This window comes from Zeus faber (assembly GCF_960531495.2).
Source record: "Zeus faber genome assembly, chromosome: 18".
NCBI classification, from domain to species: Eukaryota; Metazoa; Chordata; class Actinopteri; order Zeiformes; family Zeidae; genus Zeus; species Zeus faber.
Window position 1 is genome coordinate 17004765 of NC_137210.1, and position 20790 is coordinate 17025554.

The following is a 20790-nucleotide window of genomic DNA, read 5'->3' on the forward strand; positions in this document are numbered from 1 at the left end:
TACATCCAGCGTCGTCCAGCATGAGCATGACTCCACTGACTTCCTTAAACCAGTCTTCCACCCAACAGTCACTTTTAATGAAAATTGCATGAAATTTCATTTATTATAGCACTTTTCTGTCTGACTAGAACAAGTGAGAGTAAGAATCCAATTTAACAATTTGCCACGGTCAAAGCATCCCTTTCCTTTAAAAACCAATTAAAATATGCAAAAGCTCAATCCTTTAATTTTCTAATAAAAATGCAAATGACTCAAAAAGGGTTAGTTAAAATCAACAGTTGTTGAACTATGAAAAATAAATAACTTAACTATAACGCAAAAATACAAAGGATGAGATAACAGGATAATGAGTAAAAAATCTATATATACATAAGGTTGTACAAAAAGATGGAAATACAGAGCAATATATTAATATCAAGGACCTTATAAGGCGTAGGGCCACCTTTTGCCTTGAGAACAGCTGCAATCCTTCTGGGAATGCTGTCATACAAGCCCTGAACTGTGTGCCGTGGGATTTTGAAATATTGGAGAGAAAAAAAGTTCTTTGAGGGGCGGAGGAGGTGGAAACCCACTTTGCAGTTTCTCCAAAATTGCATAAAGGCTCAATGATGTTCAGATCAGGGTGCCGTGGTCAACGATTGACTTCACCCTGATGTTCATGGAAACCACTCTTGGATTTGCGAAGTCGTGCGGACGGGGGCATTATCATCCTGGAACGTGGGAACATCATGAGCGAGCAGGCTTTGCAGAATGGAGTGCACCTGATCTTGTAAAATGGCCTCATGGCCCTCGGCGTTATATGACCAGGCAGAGCAATTATTGTACCCAATGACTGCTGCGAGATGGCTGCCCATACCATTACCAATCCCCACCGTGTCTAATAGTTGGTACCAGACAGTGTGGGTAGGAGGCATCCCTTGGCTTTTTCCAAACATAAAACCCATCTGGAAATAGGGTGAAAAATGACTCATCAGACCATATTACATTTTCCATTGCTCAGGGTTCCAAGTTTCGTGCTCCTTAGAGCAGGTTATGCATCTTTGTCTCTTGCCGTTGGATATAAGGAGTTTCCAAATGGCAGTCAGCCATAGCTTCCAGCTTTGTGAAGCTCACGTCATATCATTTTCGTTGAGATATACTGTTTAGATATGTTAAAATATATTTTGAAGTCTACACGAGTGACTTCTTTGTTGTGTCCCTTTTACCCGGGATTCTAAGAAACAAGCACAATTAAAAAGGGGCCCTTTGACCATCCGCCGTAATAATTATCCCCCCAACATATTAATCGCCGAAAAAAATCTCCGCAAAACGAGGGTCCTAGATGAAGAAGCACGTTTGGAATTTCATCGGCCATCACACCTTTTTAAGAGGCATCATTTGGTCGAGCACGAACAGGAACGACTCTCGAGACGTATCAGCCAACCCTGAAACCACACATTCTGGGCTTGCGAGAGAGGCAGAGAGGGCCAGTAAACCGAGCCAGGTGCACTCCTCTCAAACAAATAATGAAATTTGTTACCGCAGGAATGAGCTTTGCAGAGGTTCCAGACGCCTTACGAACCTCGTCCGCTGTATGTTACATGGGGGTTGTTGTAAATGAGATCAAAGGTACGAACACCATTAGATACGTGTACCCGCAGAGACAAGCTTTTCCTGATGTCTTCCAAAAGGGGAGGGTCAGCATCGAACGCAGCCTAGAATGGAACACAAATCCATAGGTCTTAAACATTGAGGAACATCAGGCGACGGCCAAGGGTTCTCAAATGACCAAGGGCTCCCAAAAGGGCCGTAATTAACTACAAAGTCAATTTTGTCTCACATTGTTACCTTTCAAATGTGTATCAATATGTCAAAGATAACAATGCAGAAGGCGGGCCCTTCACTTAAAACAAATCCTTGCTATTTTCACACAAAATAGAAAGTTTCTGAAATTTTGACAATAAACAGGGTAGCGTTCAGTAGTCCGGCGCAATGAATTGGACCTATTAGGCTGCTTTTCAACAAGTTAATATCGGTCTCTGAGGTGCCCAACACATTTCCCTGTTAAATTACAGTGAGCTACTGCCAGCATGAAACTGTTATTCTACAGTGCACCGCCTGTAGTCTTCAGTTTATTATTGTGAAAAATATTACAGTACTGTGCTGTATGGAATATAAGCGTCACAGTATAATACTGTCAGCTGTTTGGTTATTTTAGTGCTCCTGCTGTCATCTCCATAAACAGTTTATTACTGTAAAATGCATTTAAGTGCTGTAGAATGTGATCATTACAGTATAACACTGCTAGAAGGTAATGTTTAAAAATGTTTACATTTCAAAATGGAAACCCCTGAGAACTGCTGACATAGACACGGCTCGGACGAGAGATGGCCTGGCAACGTTCAGCATTTATTGAAGCCAAAGCATTATCAAACACATTCAGTAAATGACAAATGTATCTGTACAGTCTGTACAGTCTACAACTTGCCTTCGGTATCCATCTTTCACGAGTTAATATCATGTGCAATGGAAAACGAGTGAAAGAACAAACCTGCAACTGCGCAACTGAGACAACTGGACTGAATAGAAAACATTGCTGAGGCTTGTTACCTTAAAATGACAACATGAACATCTGGCTGCAGTGTGGGCTATTCCTTTGTTAAATTCAGATCCTGTGTGGAGATGTGTTGTGGGCTCCATGAAGCCCCATTCCAAGTCCATCAGTTGTTTTTTTTTTTTTTTTTATAAGAGTGTCCACATGGGGATTCACAATTGCTGCCTTTTTTCTGGACCAGCTTCCCTCTCTTCTTGGACAGCTTCCCCTGTCTGGCCGTTGTTCCTCTCTCTGTGTTGATACCAATGAAGCCAACCGAGGAGGAAATCATAGCAAATCAAGCCAGTGTCATAATGGCCTGATCTCCTTGCAAAATATCCCGTTAATAACATGATTACAGGCCAATCTTGGTATTTCTGGAGTTGAGGCTGAATTTCTGACTTCTCAACCATGGGGTCCATGGTTAAAACAACAATTTTACTGATTGCATTGTTATGGAGAAAATTGTAGAAGTGCAGTCTATTGCAGTTCCAAATCGCTGCTGTGGTTAATGTAGCCTGAATAAGGTTGACCAACTTAACTGCATAGACTTCAACATTTGGAAAATGGGTAGCCATTGTCAGTCTTTATGCCAAGATCAAAAAAAGAAAAAGAAAAAAAAGTTGAACATTTCCCATCTACCTCGGTGAGATGACTGACAATGAAGAAGAAGAAGAAGAATCCTTAATTGCCACGCAACACACCACACTACAACACATGCGTCCACACACACACACACACACACACACACAATGCGGTGAAATGTAGCCTCTGCTTTTGACCCCTACACCGTCGCTATATGTGTAGATGTGGGGATGCGTTCGAATGCAAGGCAAAGAAACATTTCGAGGTGGAGGAAATGCCTGAAGCCAACGGAAAGAGTCCACATACGGGTAGGAGACGGCTTCTGGCAGGCATGCATCGTCCTGGGTTCAGAGCGCAGCCCCCCCCCACCCACTCTATTTCTACCTTCATTCCTCTCTCTCTATCTCCCCCTCTCTCTTTATTGGAAAACATTTGCCTGCAAGCTTGCAACATGCGGTTAACACCAAGTAACTCCAAGCGGTCATTTGGACTTTGTTAGGCTTAGGCCTATGTCTTTTCGGCAACAAAAACTCCAAACAAACATTCAATACAATGTAAATTCCACACGAAATGACATAACAGGGTAACGGTGACTGTGATGAGCAATTACCTTGTTAAATAAACCACAGGAGCAGGATGGGTGACGGTGTGCGGTGTTTATCGGCGGCAGGAGCAACAGGCGGTGGTGCTCCGTCCACTTCGGCGCTGGCAGGCTCAGAGTCGGGGTGAAAATGGTCTATTCTTCCTCTTGTTCTTATTCTTCCTTTTATCTTGAATAAAATCACTGATCCATAATATTTTCTAAATATTTTACTTGACATTTTTTATGTCCTTACATTGACTGTGTGCAAAATGAGGTGGTGGGACCTGATGCAACATGATTTTGCTCAGGTGAGTTATGGGCGACTGAAAAATATTGTATTATACCGTAAGACTGTACAGAAAATTGCTGTTAAAGGGGATTATGCAAAACTCACCTTTTCAGTACTTGTGCACATACATTTGGGTCTCTGATGGGCCTACTAACACACAAACTGTGAAATAAGACAGCCCAGTCAGGTCAGTTAATTGTGAGCTGAGGGATTAATGGAATTAATACCAACTGTCTGTGAAGAAACTGCAGACGATGGAAATGTAAGTATTTAAAAAAAAAAAAGATATTTCTTAAAAAAATAAATAAAGTATGCAGTACAAAGTACATACTGTAGACTGTAGGCTGTGGCATGCGATCTGTTGTGCGTTTCTCCAAACAAAACCTGAAGATGTATTTATTTTATTCTATTTTATTTTATTTTATTTTCCGACATTTACACGAGACAAGAAAATCCCCACGGTGTCCCGGTGCGTCGCGCTTCGGTGTCCCCCCCCCCAAGCTGACGAAGAAAGTGGTAAAAAAAAAAAACTTTTAAATGAGGCCTTGTAGATCTAATATGAGTGAAGATTCAGCAACTGCCTTGCTTATCTCTTGCCTCAAATTTGTTCGGAAACAGATTTTGTCTTTGCTGGGCTACATTAACACGTGTGAAAAGGAGAATTTCATATTCTGTACCTCAAAGCCATCAGCATTTAGAGTGCTCAACTGTATTTACAAAGAACGGTACATGATTGTACAAAATGTGCTGCATTTTTTACAGCAATTTGTTACGTTTTTGAAATGTTTGGCTGAAAGTACCACACAGATGATGTATTCTAGGCATTCTATCATAGCTCTAAACCCGTTCCAGGACAATGTGTTTCAGTGAGCGGAGCTTCTCTCCTTCCCCGAGGCCCCGAGTTCTGTGAGCCAATGGCGTTCGAGCTTTACTTCCCGGTTCCGTTGTATTTACTTGATAAACCTTCACTGATTTCACCTCATCGGTCCACGCAAATATGCACAAACGTGAGGAGAAATTAGCACGGCAGTCGCTGAATCTTCACTCATATTACACCTAAAAAAAGGCCTCATTCAAAAGTTGGCTCAGACTCTGCAAGTTTGTGGCGGACGAGTTTGTGGGATCTTTTGTTTCATTCAGTTAAAAAATGGGAAAGAAACACACAGCGGAATTATTGGTATTAATTCCTCTTTCTTTTTTCAAGATTTGTGCTGGTCCGTGAAACCAACGGAACCGAGCAGCGACGCTTGTGATTCTCCGGCCGTGGGTGGGGCTACTCCGACGGAGGGCGGTTCTAATTCCACTGACGCCCCCGTGTATCGCGTGTTTTTACGACCGGGGCAGAGAAGAAAAAACGAAAGGTAAAAACTGAAACCCTCTATGAGCGCGATACCTACTGTAGCATGTACATGAAAGCAGATCTGTGGAGAGCCAACCTTTTTCACTGGGAATTTGAAAAGCGTTTACCTACTTTTTAATCACTTTCAAAGTTCTCTTGTTCTCTTGCTCCGTATGAACCACTTAATCATTTTGCTTTTCACTATGCACAACGGCAACACATCGTAAAATAGAAGTTGCAAACACCGTAACCAAAATTGAAGTTGTTTTGGGCCGCAACTGAAGCCCTAACGTTCAAGACCCTTTTTATGTACAGTTAAGCGTTGCCTTCCAAGACCTTTTATAATCGTTCTATTATTTGATGGATTACAGAGTTTATCCCGCGCGGTGGCGCTAGGGGCCAAAAGCCGCCTTGGTCCACTTCGTAAAGAGAACGTCTAAATGCATTCAACACTTCCATAGGACCCTTTCTTTCTTTCTTTTTTTTTTTTTTTTTTAACATAATAGGATCATAAAAATTTGAATGAAGACTCTGGTTCAAATGGTTAAGGCTCATTTTTAGCCCCGCCCTCCTTTACCTCCCTTCTTTTTCTAGCCAGTGTTCTTTTCTCACAGATCATTTATCTTTTGGGTTGGGTTCAGTCTGGATGTAACACCACACACACACACACACACACACACACACACACACACATACACACACACTTTGCGTCGATCTTTTTGGTTTGTGGCGTTTTCTCATGAAATTTTATTCAACCAACGAACCACATTGAGTTCAGGGAATCAGCTTTTCCTCTACAATCAAAGGTATTTTTTTAAATTACCAATTACTTAATAATTGGTATCATCAACACGAGTCGTTAAGTTGATGACATTAAAAAATGACAAAATGAAGTTGTTCCACATTATTTAAACTGATATTTTAAGTGTTATGTTCTTAATCAGCATAATTGTGAACACAGCTTTTTAAGTTTGAAAAATTCTGTTTTTGATGTTCTTCACTATTTCCTTCAGCTTTTTCATGTTTTTGTTCACGTCGTAGCTTTAAAGCAATTCATTCACCCAACAACTAAATCATTAGACAATTCACTTCTTTTTTTTTTTTTTAATTTTGAACTGCAGTTGTGAATTTCCAGAGCAACTCGACAGAGAAACAATCCCAAACGTGTGTCTGTCTTGTGTTCCCTTGTTTTTTTGCTGCACATCGCTTTCGTGGCCTCTCCGGTGGACTTCCGAAAAACCGGAAACCAGATCATCTGAACCTGAATAACGTCTGACAGAGCTGTGAAACAAGTGGAACCTTCAGAAAATACTGTTGTCGAGACTCCGTCCCTTCGCACCGGCGTTCAGTCCGTCGCATTGGAGGAACAGCGACTGAAACGGCTGAAAAGTACATTTAGGTGCCTTGCGAAACATCCCTTCCCTCCAGGGTCTGGGTTCCCTCGACCACGATGGCCGCCGCCGTGCGGTCAGATCCCGGGCTGGACCGGTCTCCAATCATGGCAATTGTCATCCCTCGCCTCCAACTCTTCTGTGTCCTCTTCTCGTGTCCACCTTAAGAAAATGAAAAGACAGGTTAGTCCGTTGGAGATAATGAGTTGGATGATTACGGCCGACTTTTTTAGACTGTCACTCTTGGTGAATTGGGTTGATCGATGGAGCCGTTATTTATTTGATTTAAACCTTTACACTCACGCACGCACGCTCGCACGCAGGCTCAGCTTATCAAGCTTATGTTGTGATGGTGATTCTCTTGAATTCTTCATTTATTTGAAGACCACACAAACTGGAGAATTCAATCTTGCGGACAATCAGCCACGCTGCGTGAATTTATACCGCAACACATCAGTTCAAGAAAAAAAGAGAACAACGCCCAAATCTGTGCGAGCGCCTAAATCTTGAGAAGTTGAACTCCACTTGCAGACCAACTCTGTCCTCGATGCAATGGCACACAAATACTCTGGGGTGTATGCCCAGCACGCTGACAGCACAGGTTAAACAAAAAAGAAATAAACAAACAAATCAATAAATAAATAAAGATAGATAGATAGATAGATAGATAGATAGATAGATAGATAGATAGATAGATAGATAGATAGATAGATAGATAGATAGATAGATAAATAAATACATCTGTGCGACCTCTGACTTACAGTACAGTGGTAAAAAAAGAAACGAAAAAAGAAGCGGGGCACTGAAATGACCCACTGTTGTTGAGCGGCCAGTAAGACGGGGCCAGTTCAGTACCCGGCTAAAGAAAGCTGTGACAGTTGCTATAAGCAGATGTCAGCCTTCATAAGGAGTTTCTTTGAAGCACAATGCCTTTTTTTTTTTAAAGCTTCGTGTCATTGCCAGCATTTTTAAGTTTTATCTAGTTCAGTGAGTACAAATCCAGAATTTCATACAGTACCTCCCAGGAAGGTATTGTTTCAGTTTTGTTTACTTTAAACTTGCAGAGATTTAAAACTTGCAAAACCTGCTGCCCGACAGATGATCCATCACAGTCAACGTTTAGCATAATTTATTATTTTTACATTTTTATTATGTAATACTGAAGTTGCAAGCACGGACTGTTTTCAAAACCATGCCCGGTGGTGCATTCACTATACTCCAGTGTATGAGGATGTTTTGTTTTTTTCCAACTTCTTGCGTTGAAGAGGATTTGTTATTAGAAAACCAAAAACAGAAAAATAAAGAGGAGGCATATGGGGGATGTTGAGAAACTGCTATTGTCAATTTGACCATTTCCTCGCGTTCCTGTTCAGCCCTGTTCTGGGCTCTCTTCGAATGCACAGACAGCGAAAAGGAAAACACGACACGCCCGCGCCTGCATTACCATACAATGGCCCCGTTGTTGTTTTTGACAAACCAAAAGAAATGATACGGCGGGCTAAATGTTTACTGTGATCAACAGCAACGCTGATTCACTGGAATGAACTATCTGCAGCGTGTTTTAAGTCGTTCCAAGCTGATTTTAATGAAGCTCCGAAAGTGTAATCCCTTTCCAGCGCTGCCCGAAAGATGAACTTCAACCAGAAAGCATCAAACAATCAACATCGTGGCCTTAAATTTGAAATATAAGAAGAAGAAAAAAAAACGTACCTGTGCTGCGTGGGATAACGCAGGCCAGCGCTCCACAGAGTCCCTGATCGCAGGGGCCTCATAAATGATTCTTGCCTCTTACAAGAATAAACAAATATTTAATCATGCTTTTCCTCCCCGCGGCACAAATAAAAAAAAAATCCCTCTCTAGCTGAGCAGATTGTGTCGCATGATTCATCGTTCTTAACCACTGCCATGCTCGGCTGAAGGCTGGGATGGCCAAATGACCCCGCTGTACATGAGTAGTGTTATATGGTAGTACAACATACTGCATCAACTGCATTAGCAGGTGCAGCCCAACCTCCCTACACAAGTCCACTATTGGTCATATCGCACTTGAGAATATGCCCAAATTCATAGCTTTAGTAGAATTTAAATAAATGAAAAGATACTCACCTTGAAAATGTCTTTTGCATCGCGCTTGTTCAGCCTGCAGGTCCCGTCTGACGCAGTCTCGACTGTCTGAATTTGGAAGTCATCAAGCCCATTTCATGATGTTGCTACAACTTGGATTTTGTTTTAAATTCACAGAAATTAAGAGTTGAAATTACACACAGTATTAAGTTGACGTCATTACCCACATTATGACGCCGACACAACTTATCGAAATGACGTTTGCAACTTAAACGGTTTGTCTAAAACGACACATTCCAAATGTATTTAATCTTGCAGCCATGCATTATATTAAGCGGTGGCAATAGGTGCCCTGTATTACTCCTGAGAGGGCATTTTCGAACTTTTTCTAAAACAAAGAAAACATGTAAAGCTTGGAAAGATTCAAATCTCTAAATGTATTGGAATGCACATAATCATAATCATCATCATCGTCATCACCATGTACAATCCAGACACAGTCAGGACTCCTGGTGGAATTGTGCTGCATATTGAGAGGGGGTTCACAGCAACAATTGAGACAACGTGCAATAGGGGGCGCTCTTGAGGTGCAAGCTTGACAGTTAAATTGAAATGAAAAGCAGCAGTTCCATCCTACAGAATTCCTAAATGGCCTCAAACTGTGTTTAAAAAAAAAAAAAGAAAATACTTTCACAGAGCCAACACGGAGGGGATGAAAGCGCTGCAGCGGGAGCACCGCCAGCCCGTGATGCAACCCACTGCGTTGTTCTCACTCGCGTCAGTAACCGACCGGAGCGACCGCCTCCTCTTTATGTCGATCGCTTACGAAACACCGCTTGCGTGGAGGTCGGTCTGGGGGACCTTTTGGCTCCTGGAAGTCAAAGCTGGAGCTCGCCGGGCCGTGTGGGAATACCTTGACATAAACACAACATAACATATTCTCCCTCCTTAGCTTTCCCGGCGATCACAGCGCCGCAGTTAACTTGGCCCTTGAGCAAGGCACTTAACCCCTTAGCTTCCCCTGGCTCGAGTGGAGCTGGTCAGAAATCAAATGAACCAGACCGTGGCGGGTCCAGGTGAGCGCATGTCTGGGTGTGCAATCCAGGCTCCCTAAACTTGCTGCTATTATGTCAAAGAAAGAATGCACTGTCAGCTTAATTTAAATGGTTAAATCAATGTCATATTTGTGGAAAGTTTCTAAACTGTCGAAATTATCCATTCCATCGCAGCAAGGAATTTCTAACATCATAATTCTAATAATTCTTGTCTTCCTGGAATTTACCCACGTAAGTGGCAAGTAAAGATATTATTCAATATGCAATATTATCTCCAATATTATATCCAATTGGCTCAATAAGGAAAAAAATAAAAGTATTTATCCTCACCGGTCCTGCATTTAATATTGCGGAGAGTAAAATTATCAATGCTAAATTAATGCAATAATTAATTCATTAAATTGTCATCCAATCCAATCCAATTTTTTTCTAATGACTATGAGATGTAACGTTATGAACCAAAACTACTCTGTATTTAAAACACTGCACTGGCAGAATTTAGCACATTTTTGCAAACTAAGAGAAGTGCTATTTTCACCTGTTAATGTATCGATATCGCTGCTTTAAATTTTGAGAACGAAGACTCGAAAGAGCGCAAAACTTAGTCCGACACAATAATATCAATGTCAGATGATTTATTTTTATTTTTTTGACAACTTCACATTTTTGTGTGGCGTTCACCGCACCTCTTGAATATTAAGTCTTTGTAGAACTAATCAGCTTTTAACTGCGTTGGAAAACAGTATTAACCGAGATATAATTCTGAAAGATATATTTCACTTATTTTTTTATTTTAACATTTTAGACGGCCTGATTATCTTTTATTTCCCCATTTATTCTAGCAAGTTCTTCAAATACAGCTGAATCCAATTCTACTTAACCTCTGCCTCACCGTACCATCGCAAGAGCATAAGAATTTTTTACATGGTTTGGTAAATTGTTTTAACAACCATAGGACTAGCGGCTGGTTAAGGCGAGGTAAAATAGGAATTTATTTTTCTCTTAATTTTGTGGAACACGTGATACATAAAAACGGTCATGGCAAAGTGACGTGAATAATTTTTTAAGGTGATTACGTCTTAGGTATTCAGACTCCTTTTGTGCAAACTCATGTTTGTTACAGTCTGAAGACAGCCACCATTTACTTTTCTTCTTCAGTCACGACACAAGCTCATAAATCACTTGATTTCCTGAGATACTTCGCTTGCTAATCCCTCATACGCGAATTGTGACGCGGGCGGATCAAACTGAACACTTTTTTGGAATTAAGGTTTAACGTGAGACGTGAGAGTCCAGCATCCCAACATCTAACCAACATAAGCATCGTCTTCCTGTCTCACGAGAAGGAGGAAACAAATATTTTGCTGAGATGAGGAAAATCGCATAATCTTTATTCTCACACAGTATTTGGGTCAATTTAACAATAGCATTTCTTTTCAAGAGCATGCTTTAAAGCACCCCATATGGAGTGAAAACGGACACTTTCATTCAACAAAAGCTATTAAATATAATTTACAAGAATGAAATCTTCCACCGAAGACAATGATCAAAACACAAGTTGGAAACTTGTCTCCCTTGACATGATATAGACAGTGAATTTAAACTCATCAAATGAACGAGTTTTTGAGTGATCCCAAATTAATTTATGCAACTTCATATATACATAAAATTGTGCTACACAGACCAGCAATGTTTAAAAAAAAAACAGAAAAAAACGACTACAGGGATGTAGGGAACCAACCAAGGAAAGAAAGGAAATATTTGAGGGATTATAGTTCACTTTGTACTTGAACTAATATAGAACTGTATTGCACTAGTGAATCCTAATCGTCTGAGATACCCTAAAGCAGTGATTCTCACCCTTTTCCATATCAGGGACCCTCCCTTTGATGCACATGAGGCCACGGACCACATTTGACAAGATTTTGTCCCTGGGACCCCAATTTGAGATGATTTCCATACATGATTTCGCCCGAAATTCCAAACCTTCCGATACTACAGTTAAGGAGAGAACAGTGAAACTATGAAAACCAAACCGAACACCGTCATTATTATACATTCTCTAATGGTGCTAACGTCTTGTCGACGAAATAACTGCAGTTTAACTATGAATCACTTTGCTTGGGACCCCCCCCTGGAACCTCTTGAAGGACCCCTGGGGGGTACCCGGACCCCCAAGTTGAGAACCACTGCTCTATAAGGTGTGTTACAACATACTCCTCGTGTCTTCCCTTTTGACGTGGTCGAGTGTCTTTTCGTGGCACTTGCTCTTTTTGTTCTGGTGAGTTTTGACATGTTTTGCCAAGTGGTCACTCCGCATGAACCTCTTGCAGCAGTCCGGGCAAACAAAGCGTTTCTCCCCCGTGTGAGTCCTCAGGTGTCTCTGCAGCTCGTCCGACCTGGTGAAACTCTTGCCACAGAAAAGCCAGTTGCACACAAACGGCCTCTCCCCAGAGTGCCACCTCAGGTGTGCCTTGAGGTGCGAGGTTTTCCCGTAAACCTTCCCGCAGCCAGGTATGTGGCAGATGTGCTGCTTCTTCTTCCCGGGCTCGTCGCTCGACACGGAGGACTGACAGTTTGGACACCTGCACCGCCTGCATCGCCGGGCGGTGGCCAGGGGAGACTTGGTGTGCAGCAGCGCCGCAATCTGAGTCTGATATTGGGCAAAGTCGGTGTGTCCCAGCACCAAGCCCCTCTGCAGCTGGAAGCGGTGCGCGCCCAGGGTGGACGGGTGGCTGACGTGGTTGCCCTGCTGGAGGCTCCACCAGGGGATGTCCTCCCCGTGGTTCGGCGACAGCTGTCTCTGCTGGTGCTGGTGCACCAGACCGGAAGGTCCGGTCACGAAGCCGGGCATGGCGGGGGCGATGGAGGTGGGGGCGGCGTAGGTGACGGCCGGGACGTAGGTGGGCGGGCAGGTGGACTGCAGGGACTGCATGGAGCACGGCAGCATCTTCACGGGGGAGAAGTCATAGGGGTACGAGGGGTCCGCCGGAGGGGTGAGGGGCAGCTCGTGGTGGGAGCCGAAGGAGCTCTGGATGTGGGCAGAGAGCTGGGGCTTGGAGGATAGTCCGAAGGTGGAGCCGCAGGACAGTGAGCTCTGCGGGTTCCCCTCGTTACTCCACGGGTGGAAGAGGCGGGAGGGCGGGCTGAGGGTGGGGTCGTACGGGACCTGGAGGAACTCCGCCGGGCTCGATCCGTGGTGGTGGTGGTGGTGGTGGTGGTGGTGCCCGATCCGGTTGCAGGTGGCCGCCAGGAGGGCGAGGGGGGAGTGCTTGCAGTTCTCCGGAGAGGAGTTTGGGGTGCGATCCTGGAGAGCAGAAACGAACATTTCAAAATCAAAAGAAATCATTCTCAATTTTGGGGGGAAGTTTGTAAAAGGGAAATGACCTGCATTTCCACCCGGACTTCCGTCGGTTTGTCAAAGCTCGGGTGGTAGTATAAGATGGCGTCGTAAAGAGCAGCTCCAAAACTTATCGGTGACCAATATTGCAGAACGAAATAGAAAAAAAAAAAGATCACACATTAACGTCGAAAGGTAAAAATAGCAATAAAAATAAAATGACGCACGTGGTGCGCCAACGCGACATTGGACGCAAAAACAAACTAACGACCTAAATGTCGACACACAAGCGGTGACATTTTGACGGACTCCGTAAAATCAAAGTTGTCGGATGACATTTTCGTTTTTTTGTTTTTTTTGTTGTTGTTTTTTTGTTTTTTTTGTTTTGGTTTTTTTTGCGACAAAAGCGCAGCGACACCTGCCACAATCCGAGAGTCGCGGCGCCGCAACTTCCACACATCACCTTAAGTCCGCCCGGGGGGGGGGGGGTGGGGGGGTGATGGGAGGGTGGAGGAGGAAGAGGAGGAGGAGGAGGAGGAGGAGGAGGGGGAGGAGGGGTGAAAAGAAAAAAGAAAAAAAAAAACTTTTGAAACACAAACCTGAAGAAAAGCCTGGAGAGTGTCATTCCGCAGAACAGCCACCGCTGCCATGGTACAGGTCCTGTCCTCGACTCTCGGTTCGGGGGGGGGGGGGGGGAAACAACCAAAAAAAAAAAACAACAACAACAAAACCAAAAACAAAAAAAAAAACCACCCAAGAAAAAAAAAAAAAAAAAAACCTTAAAAAAAACAACAAAACCAACAACGACCACGACGAGCGGACGAGTGAAAACGGGAGGAGCGGGACCGGGGCGGCGGCGGCGGCGGCGCGGGGGACGCGGCGCGGACGCGGTGCGGACGCGGCGGGGACGCGGTGGGTGCGCGGCGCTGCCTCCTCTCCTCCAGATATCCTCGGACCATCTGAGCGGCGAGGGGATCACTTCTTAGGGTTTGATAAGGACTTTGGTGGGCCGCCAGCCAGTCAGAAATAAGATTTATCACTTTGAAGTTCGCCGCTGCCCAATCATCAAAGAATAGCGGCTCTTTGAGGGGTGGGGTGGGGGTTCGGAGGGGCGGGGTGGTGGTGGTGGTGGTGGTGGTGGGGGGTGGAGAGGGAGGGGCGGGGGCGGGTGGTGGGGGGGGGGGGGGAGCAAATCCTTTGAATCCACAAAGCTCCTCTGGTGTGTTTGTTGGTCCGGATAAAAGAGCTGATTATTAGGGGGAGGTGGGGGCGGGGAGGAGATAAAGGCGGGACAATTAATGAAGTAATCACTATGTGGGAAATGTATATACACAAATAATTGGATTTTCTTGATCAAAGACCCCTTCGCGCCGCCCGGAGAGCCCGGTATTGGCTGCCGCCGTCATCTGATCCTCTCTCTCTCTCTCTCTCTCTCTCCCCCTCTCTCTCTCTCTCTCCCTCTCTCTCTCTCCCCCTCTCTCTCTCTCTCCCTCTCTCTCTTTTTTATAATTAGGGATTTGTAGCGAGCGCCCCGCGTGACAATGCGACGTTGTTATCTCCGGAGATCTGTGCGCGACACCGGCTGCTTTTTTTTGGGGGGGGGGGGGGGGGGGGGGGGGGGGGGGTTTATGGGTTTTTTTTGGGGGGCGGCGGCGGCGGGGTGGAGGGAAGAGGGAGCCCGTCAAGTCACCCCAACCGCCGAAGTTGCCCGACGCGCTCTCTCTCTCTCTCCCCCTCGGAGAGAGAGAGAGAGAGAGGAGGAGAGAGAGAGAGAGAGGGGGGGGGGGGGGGGTCGCCGTCGCTCCCGCATATCCCTACGCGCGGGCGGGAGTTGCGGGAGTCGCCGGCGTTGCCGCTGACCCGCATAAAACGCCGCTCTTAAATTGTCCCCCCCCCCCCCCCCCCCCTCCTTTTTTGTTGTTGTGGTTGTTGTTGTTGTTATTAACATTTTTCACCCCGAGCAGCGATGAGAAAACAGGTTGATTCACTTCGCTTCGTTTTATATTAAAAAGAAATGAATAAATAAATAAATAAATAAATGGGACGAGTAAAAAAAAATAAAAAATAAAAGAGAGAAAAGAAAAAAAGAAGAAGAAGAACAAGAAGAACAACAAAAAAAAAAAAAAGTAATAAAGCAGGTGCCAACTCATGGATAACTGTATGTGGGTCATTTAAATTAGTCTAACATGCCACTTAACATGACAGGGGAGGCGGCATAATGGGCCTCCGGTGATTCAGGTGTCAAAAGTAGCACTTAGAATGGCTGATGTCTCTATTGTGCTTCCTTTAAAAAAAATAAAAAAAATAAAAGAAATAACAGCTCAATAGGTTTGGGAAGAAGGAGTTCCCACCCCACAGGCAGAGAGCGCGCGCGTGCACACACACACACACACACACACACACACACACACACACACACACACACAGGTAATCACCCTCATGCGCTGCATTATTCAAATAACGCACGGGTGTTCCAATCCAATAATAGATGGCGTACCACACGGAAACTCAATTTGGGACGGAAACCTTTTATTCTTCCGGCCGCCTCGGATCATTTCGAAACTCCTTGCAGCACACGCAGTGAACTTCAGCGTCGGGGGCTGGAAGTTGTAGTTTTATACATCAACGCTGTGATCTTTATCTGCCCACCCCACCCCACCCCCTCCTCCTCCCCTCCCCCCTCCTTCCCCCTCCAGAAACAATCACTGTCCTCTCAACTAGTTTGGAGCGGCAGATTTTGAATTAGATCTGTTCCTTTGAAGGGATTAATGTTCCCAGTCCTCTCCCACGGCTCCACACACAGTCATGAGGGAGAGGGGGGGGGGGGGTCCTGCTGGGCCGCGCCGGAGCCATGTTAAACTACAAAACACCGGGGCCAGCAGGAGTGGCCGGAGCCATCTTGGTTTCTGTCTTACAATTACTCCATTGTAGATTAACATTGTTAGGATCAAAACAGGAGGCGGTAAAGCCAGACCGCAGAAGAACCTTAGGTAAGCCGGGCCCCGGAGGGGAGGGCAGGGGGAGCGCACACGACGGGACGCCGAGTCGGAGGACGGCTTCGTTTATTCTGGATTTACAGTGCATTTTAGAAAAAGGTCTTCTGGTCCCAGAGAGGTGAGATAGGAAAAAAAAAAAAGCGGCGGAGATTTGTCGTTATCAAGAACGAGTCGCGTGCAACATCTTCCGTCAACATCACTTTATTTTGGTACATTTACTCACTTTGCTCATTATGTATAAAAAACAAAGAAAACAGTGTTAAACAGTCGCCATCTTGGAGTTCATTGCACCGTAGCAAAAAAAAACACAAAAAAAAAACAAACAAAAAAAAAAAAAGATTTGACAACTAGTGGGGACACAAAGAGATAAAAGTGATATAGCGACATGTGGTGTGGTAGCGACGGCGAAAACAAACAACAAATCTCTTTGAACGGGAGACGCGAAGTCCCTGACTCACGCTGGAATGCCAAAGGAACGAGGAGGCGCTTCTTCAACCATGACAGTGACAGCACCCAGGGTGATATTACGAGCGCGTCGTCATGTTTCATAACTCTCGACACGAACGTGGAAAAAAAACCCCCAAAAAACACCCCTACAACTCATTTTAATTCAGATTTCATGACGGTGCGAGGTCAATGCGAATCAGCAGACGATCATTGGATAACCTGCACATTTTTATGATGACGGCACACGGGAGATTTGGTTTTGTTTTTTGACTCTCTAAGCCCAATGCGGATGTCATGTCACGTGAGAACGCCCGTGTGCCTTTCTTTGGATGTAAAATGACTTACAAAAGGTACCGTGAACCCGATGACATTAACGGACAATAAATACTGGAGCAGTTTTTAGGCAAGGTTTTGGGAGTTGGAGGTCACAAACATGAACCCATTGCTAACCTAGCGACTACGATAAAAAGAAAAGAGAGAGAGAGGGAGAAAAAAAAAAAAAGTGAATTCCTCGATGCTTCCATTTTTTGTCTTGATCATAAAGGTTTATCCTAAGAGATAAAAACAAATCAACCTCATTTACAAAAGTGAGATACCATCGCGATAGAGGGTCAGATACATTTGTCTATCATTTTGTTAAATGAAAAACGTGACAAAAATACATTCATTCATGAACAGAGGAGGAAGTACAAACTCTGAGGATGTTTGAAACATATAAAACAACAATATCTAGAAATAAATACAATTTGCAATGTGGTGTGAAGATATACATTTTTTTTTAATGTGAGGTCCAGTTTATACTCGAAGAAGGCAATCTGTAAGAGAAAAAAAGTCAAGAATATATATATATATATATATATATATATATATATATATACACACACACACACACACTACCCATAATGGACAAGTTAAAATAACTTTTTTTAAATGATAATCGTTCAATTGCATTGACCTCATTTGAACTGGAATCATTTATAGTTTACTGGAAATCCCGTTGTCCAAATTGGACGAGGAGCAAAAGGCATCTGCGTGCGATCATTAAACTGCGAGAGAAAGAACTGACAGCGAGAACTGTTGTTTTGACAAAGGGCAACGCCACAACACAAGCCTTTCTTTTTCAACTTTCCATATTCTATGGACAGTTGGAGGGAAAACAGGATACACATCTGTCTCATACAAGAGATATCAGAGAGCGAGCACGGCCGTGCATGTGCGAGCTTGCGAGCCGGAGTGAGCGAGCGAGCGAGGGAGAGGGAGAGGGAGAGAGAGAGAGAGAGAGAGAGAGGGGAGGGAGAGAGGGAGAGGGAGGCAGAGTTGCTGGAGGCTACTGGGTACTTCAGCCGCTATAATGGTGTCTCGTATGAGAAAACATCTGTGAATTTCCTCAGTGATCTACAACAAAGTATAACTCAGAGCAGTCACTCAGCGGACCTTTGAAGTTGCTCTCTGACAGAAAGCTGCCATTGTTCGCAGCCCCCGACACAGAGAAAACTCCAACTTTGGTCTCACTAATTTTCCCTGCAATGCGATACAACTCTCTCTCTTTCCCCTCTGCACGCCCCCTTTTCTTCCTCTCGCCCTGTGATGCCGGGGATCTCTACATATTCAAGAGCAAAGAGCAAAGCCTTGGCAATGTGCAGTCTGGCCCCGGGGGAGGGTCACGTAAGGCGGGACAGGTCATTTTTACCTTCCCTCGGCCCACCCCGGGTGCATTAATCCGGCCTTTAAGGGGGGAAACTCGCCCCCTTCACAATAATCCGTGAGGTTAGAGGCTGCCGCCCCCCCCGGAACGCCCGCGTAGAAGAGACGTATCCAGTCTTAACAATCATCCCGAGCCGGTAGGTGCAGAAGTATCCGTACAATTTGGCGTTGGTTGATATTATCGATGTATGAAAGGACCAACAAGAAAAAAAGTTATTGGGTGGTTAATAAGTAGAGAGCGCATGTTTCGAGTGTGGTGGGGGCACATGTGGGATGGCCAGAAAGGGGGAAATTTATAAAATGAAAGTCATAGTTTAAAAAAGGCCGGACGGCAGTGTGTATCGCAAGGCGGGAAAAAAACAAAACGTTTTTTCGTCTTCACCAAGCCAATGACCCCTCGCCAACGCCGCCACGCGGCCCCCCCTAAATCGTGTTTCAAGCCCTCCGCAGATTTTTTCAAAAAGCTTATTATTATGATTGCGCTCAATTAAAAGCTAATTTTGCAAAACACCGGGCGACGCGGCCCCCGCCCCTCGTGGCACCGGCAGAAAGACGCGGTCTGTGTCCCGCGGCCCCCCCCAAAAAAAAAGCGAAACAAGGCCACGGCAATTCTCGCACCGTTTCCCCGTCCAGCGCCCGCTCGGTGGCAGCTGGTCTCACCATCTGGGAAAGCGGAGCCGAGGCAAAACAAAACAGGTTACACCTTTGGCCATGCCAAGTCCGCCCGTGCCCCCGCTCGGTGTACAAACTGAGACGGGCTAATCGCAATTTCACGCTCTGATTTGTCAAATCCCATTCCAGCACCGGAGGCGATGGAGGGGGGGGGGGGGGGAGAAAAAAAAAAAAAGAAAAAAGTTTTAAATAAACAAATTTCACGGCGTACAGGATAACAGCTTTCCATACAGTTTCCATTGTTCCGTACGCCTTTGCTCGCCTCGTCCTTCTTTAAACAGAGAAACGGAAAGTTCGCGCCGCTTCCCCCGTCGCCCGAAAAGAAGGGGAGCTTTCCTTTCGAACATTTGGTCACCGGCGGAACAGGGGGCGAACTCCGTCCCCTCGTCGCACGCATTTCTTTTTTTTTTTTCATGCAAATGCGAGCGGCTCGACGGCGCATAGAATGCCCTCGACAAATTGCAGGTGTGAGGAAGCTGAAACAAAAGCCAGTGTAACCCTAATGGCGTCCCTTGTCATTAGGAGCCCTTTGATGTATGTACTCAACAGGCTCTTTTATCTCCCTCTTCCTCTACGCCTCTCACTCCCTCCATCCTGCTCCGCCAGTTTCTTTATTAATGCAGTCTTTAGGGAGCGTTCCCTTTTGCTCGGAGCCCCCGAAAGCATAGTGACATCTGGTTGACGTGCGCGCGTCCTTCCCCCCCCCCCCACCCCCACCCGGCGTCTGTCTTTAAGCCGGGTAAGAGCGTCGTCGACGGCGTCGGGATTGCGGGTACTTCAAAAACTCCCCCCGTTCACCCACGCCGCGGTGGTCAAAGTGACGAGAAATTAAGATGTCGCGCGCGAGGAATTAACGGGGCGTGCCCCCCCCCCCCGGAAGCGACGGCTCGTATATCTCGGTTCAACTATAAGCGACCGCGCGTCGGCGCATGAGAAGCGCGTAAAACTGCATTGATACGGCGCGACTGAGAAGGGCCGCTCGTGCAACGTCGGTATTCATACTCTGCCTTTGAACTCAAAGGATATAGAAACAGGACAATGTCGGCCTTAATCGCGTTCTCCCTTTGAAGTGAGACGTCACTATTAGGTGAAAAGGTAAGTATGCCTCTGCGGAAAATAAAGCCCCCCCCAAAAAAAAGGTTTTTCATCATTTGTTTCAGGCTTGGGCTGCAGCTAACAATGTTTGTCCGCCGTGGATGTAGTTTTAATGACAGAGCGGCGTGCGGCGCGACCGGCTAAAACGGCAAGAACAACACGAGTGGTACGGTTCACCACATTAAAGTGGGAATTCTCTCGCAGCCGGGTTTTAACGAGGAACAAAAAAAAAAACCCAAAAAAAACAAGAAGGAAGAGGGGGGGTGGTGGTTTACTCAGAGGTATTAAGGAAAACACAGGTGGCAAGCCCTCAAAATGTTGACTTGACATTCTCCGCCTCGCTGTCCTGCCCCGCGGAGCCGGAACTCGGAGCAGCCGGGCCGCCTCGGGCGGGAGATCCACTTTAGCGGGTCGAAACGTGTATTTTTTTGTTTGTTTTCTTTTTCTTTAAAGAGGTGACGGCATTTTGTAACAATCGCCATTAAAACTCATAATCAATTAACCGAGGCAATTACATATACACCTCCGCTCGCCTCCTCTCGTATGCCGAAGGAGGCAATCGGCCAGGGAGTTAATTTGCCGGAGAGAAAGTGGGATGGCAACGCCCACCCCGGCACCATATGTCACCGCGGTCCAAACCTTGTTATTCAAACCAGCG

At 45.2% G+C, this 20790-nt stretch overlaps 1 protein-coding gene across 1 annotated transcript; it reads right to left on the reverse strand.

The window, feature by feature from the left end:
* Positions 1-12084: 12084 nt before the first annotated feature.
* sp5a (Sp5 transcription factor a) lies at positions 12085-13868 on the reverse strand (the record flags this gene model as incomplete). Its single annotated transcript, XM_080018805.1, has 2 exons — positions 12085-13185; positions 13818-13868. The coding sequence occupies 2 exons, from the start codon at positions 13866-13868 to the stop codon at positions 12085-12087; spliced, it is 1152 nt and encodes a 383-aa protein (XP_079874931.1).
* Between the last annotated feature and the right edge of the window lie 6922 nt (positions 13869-20790).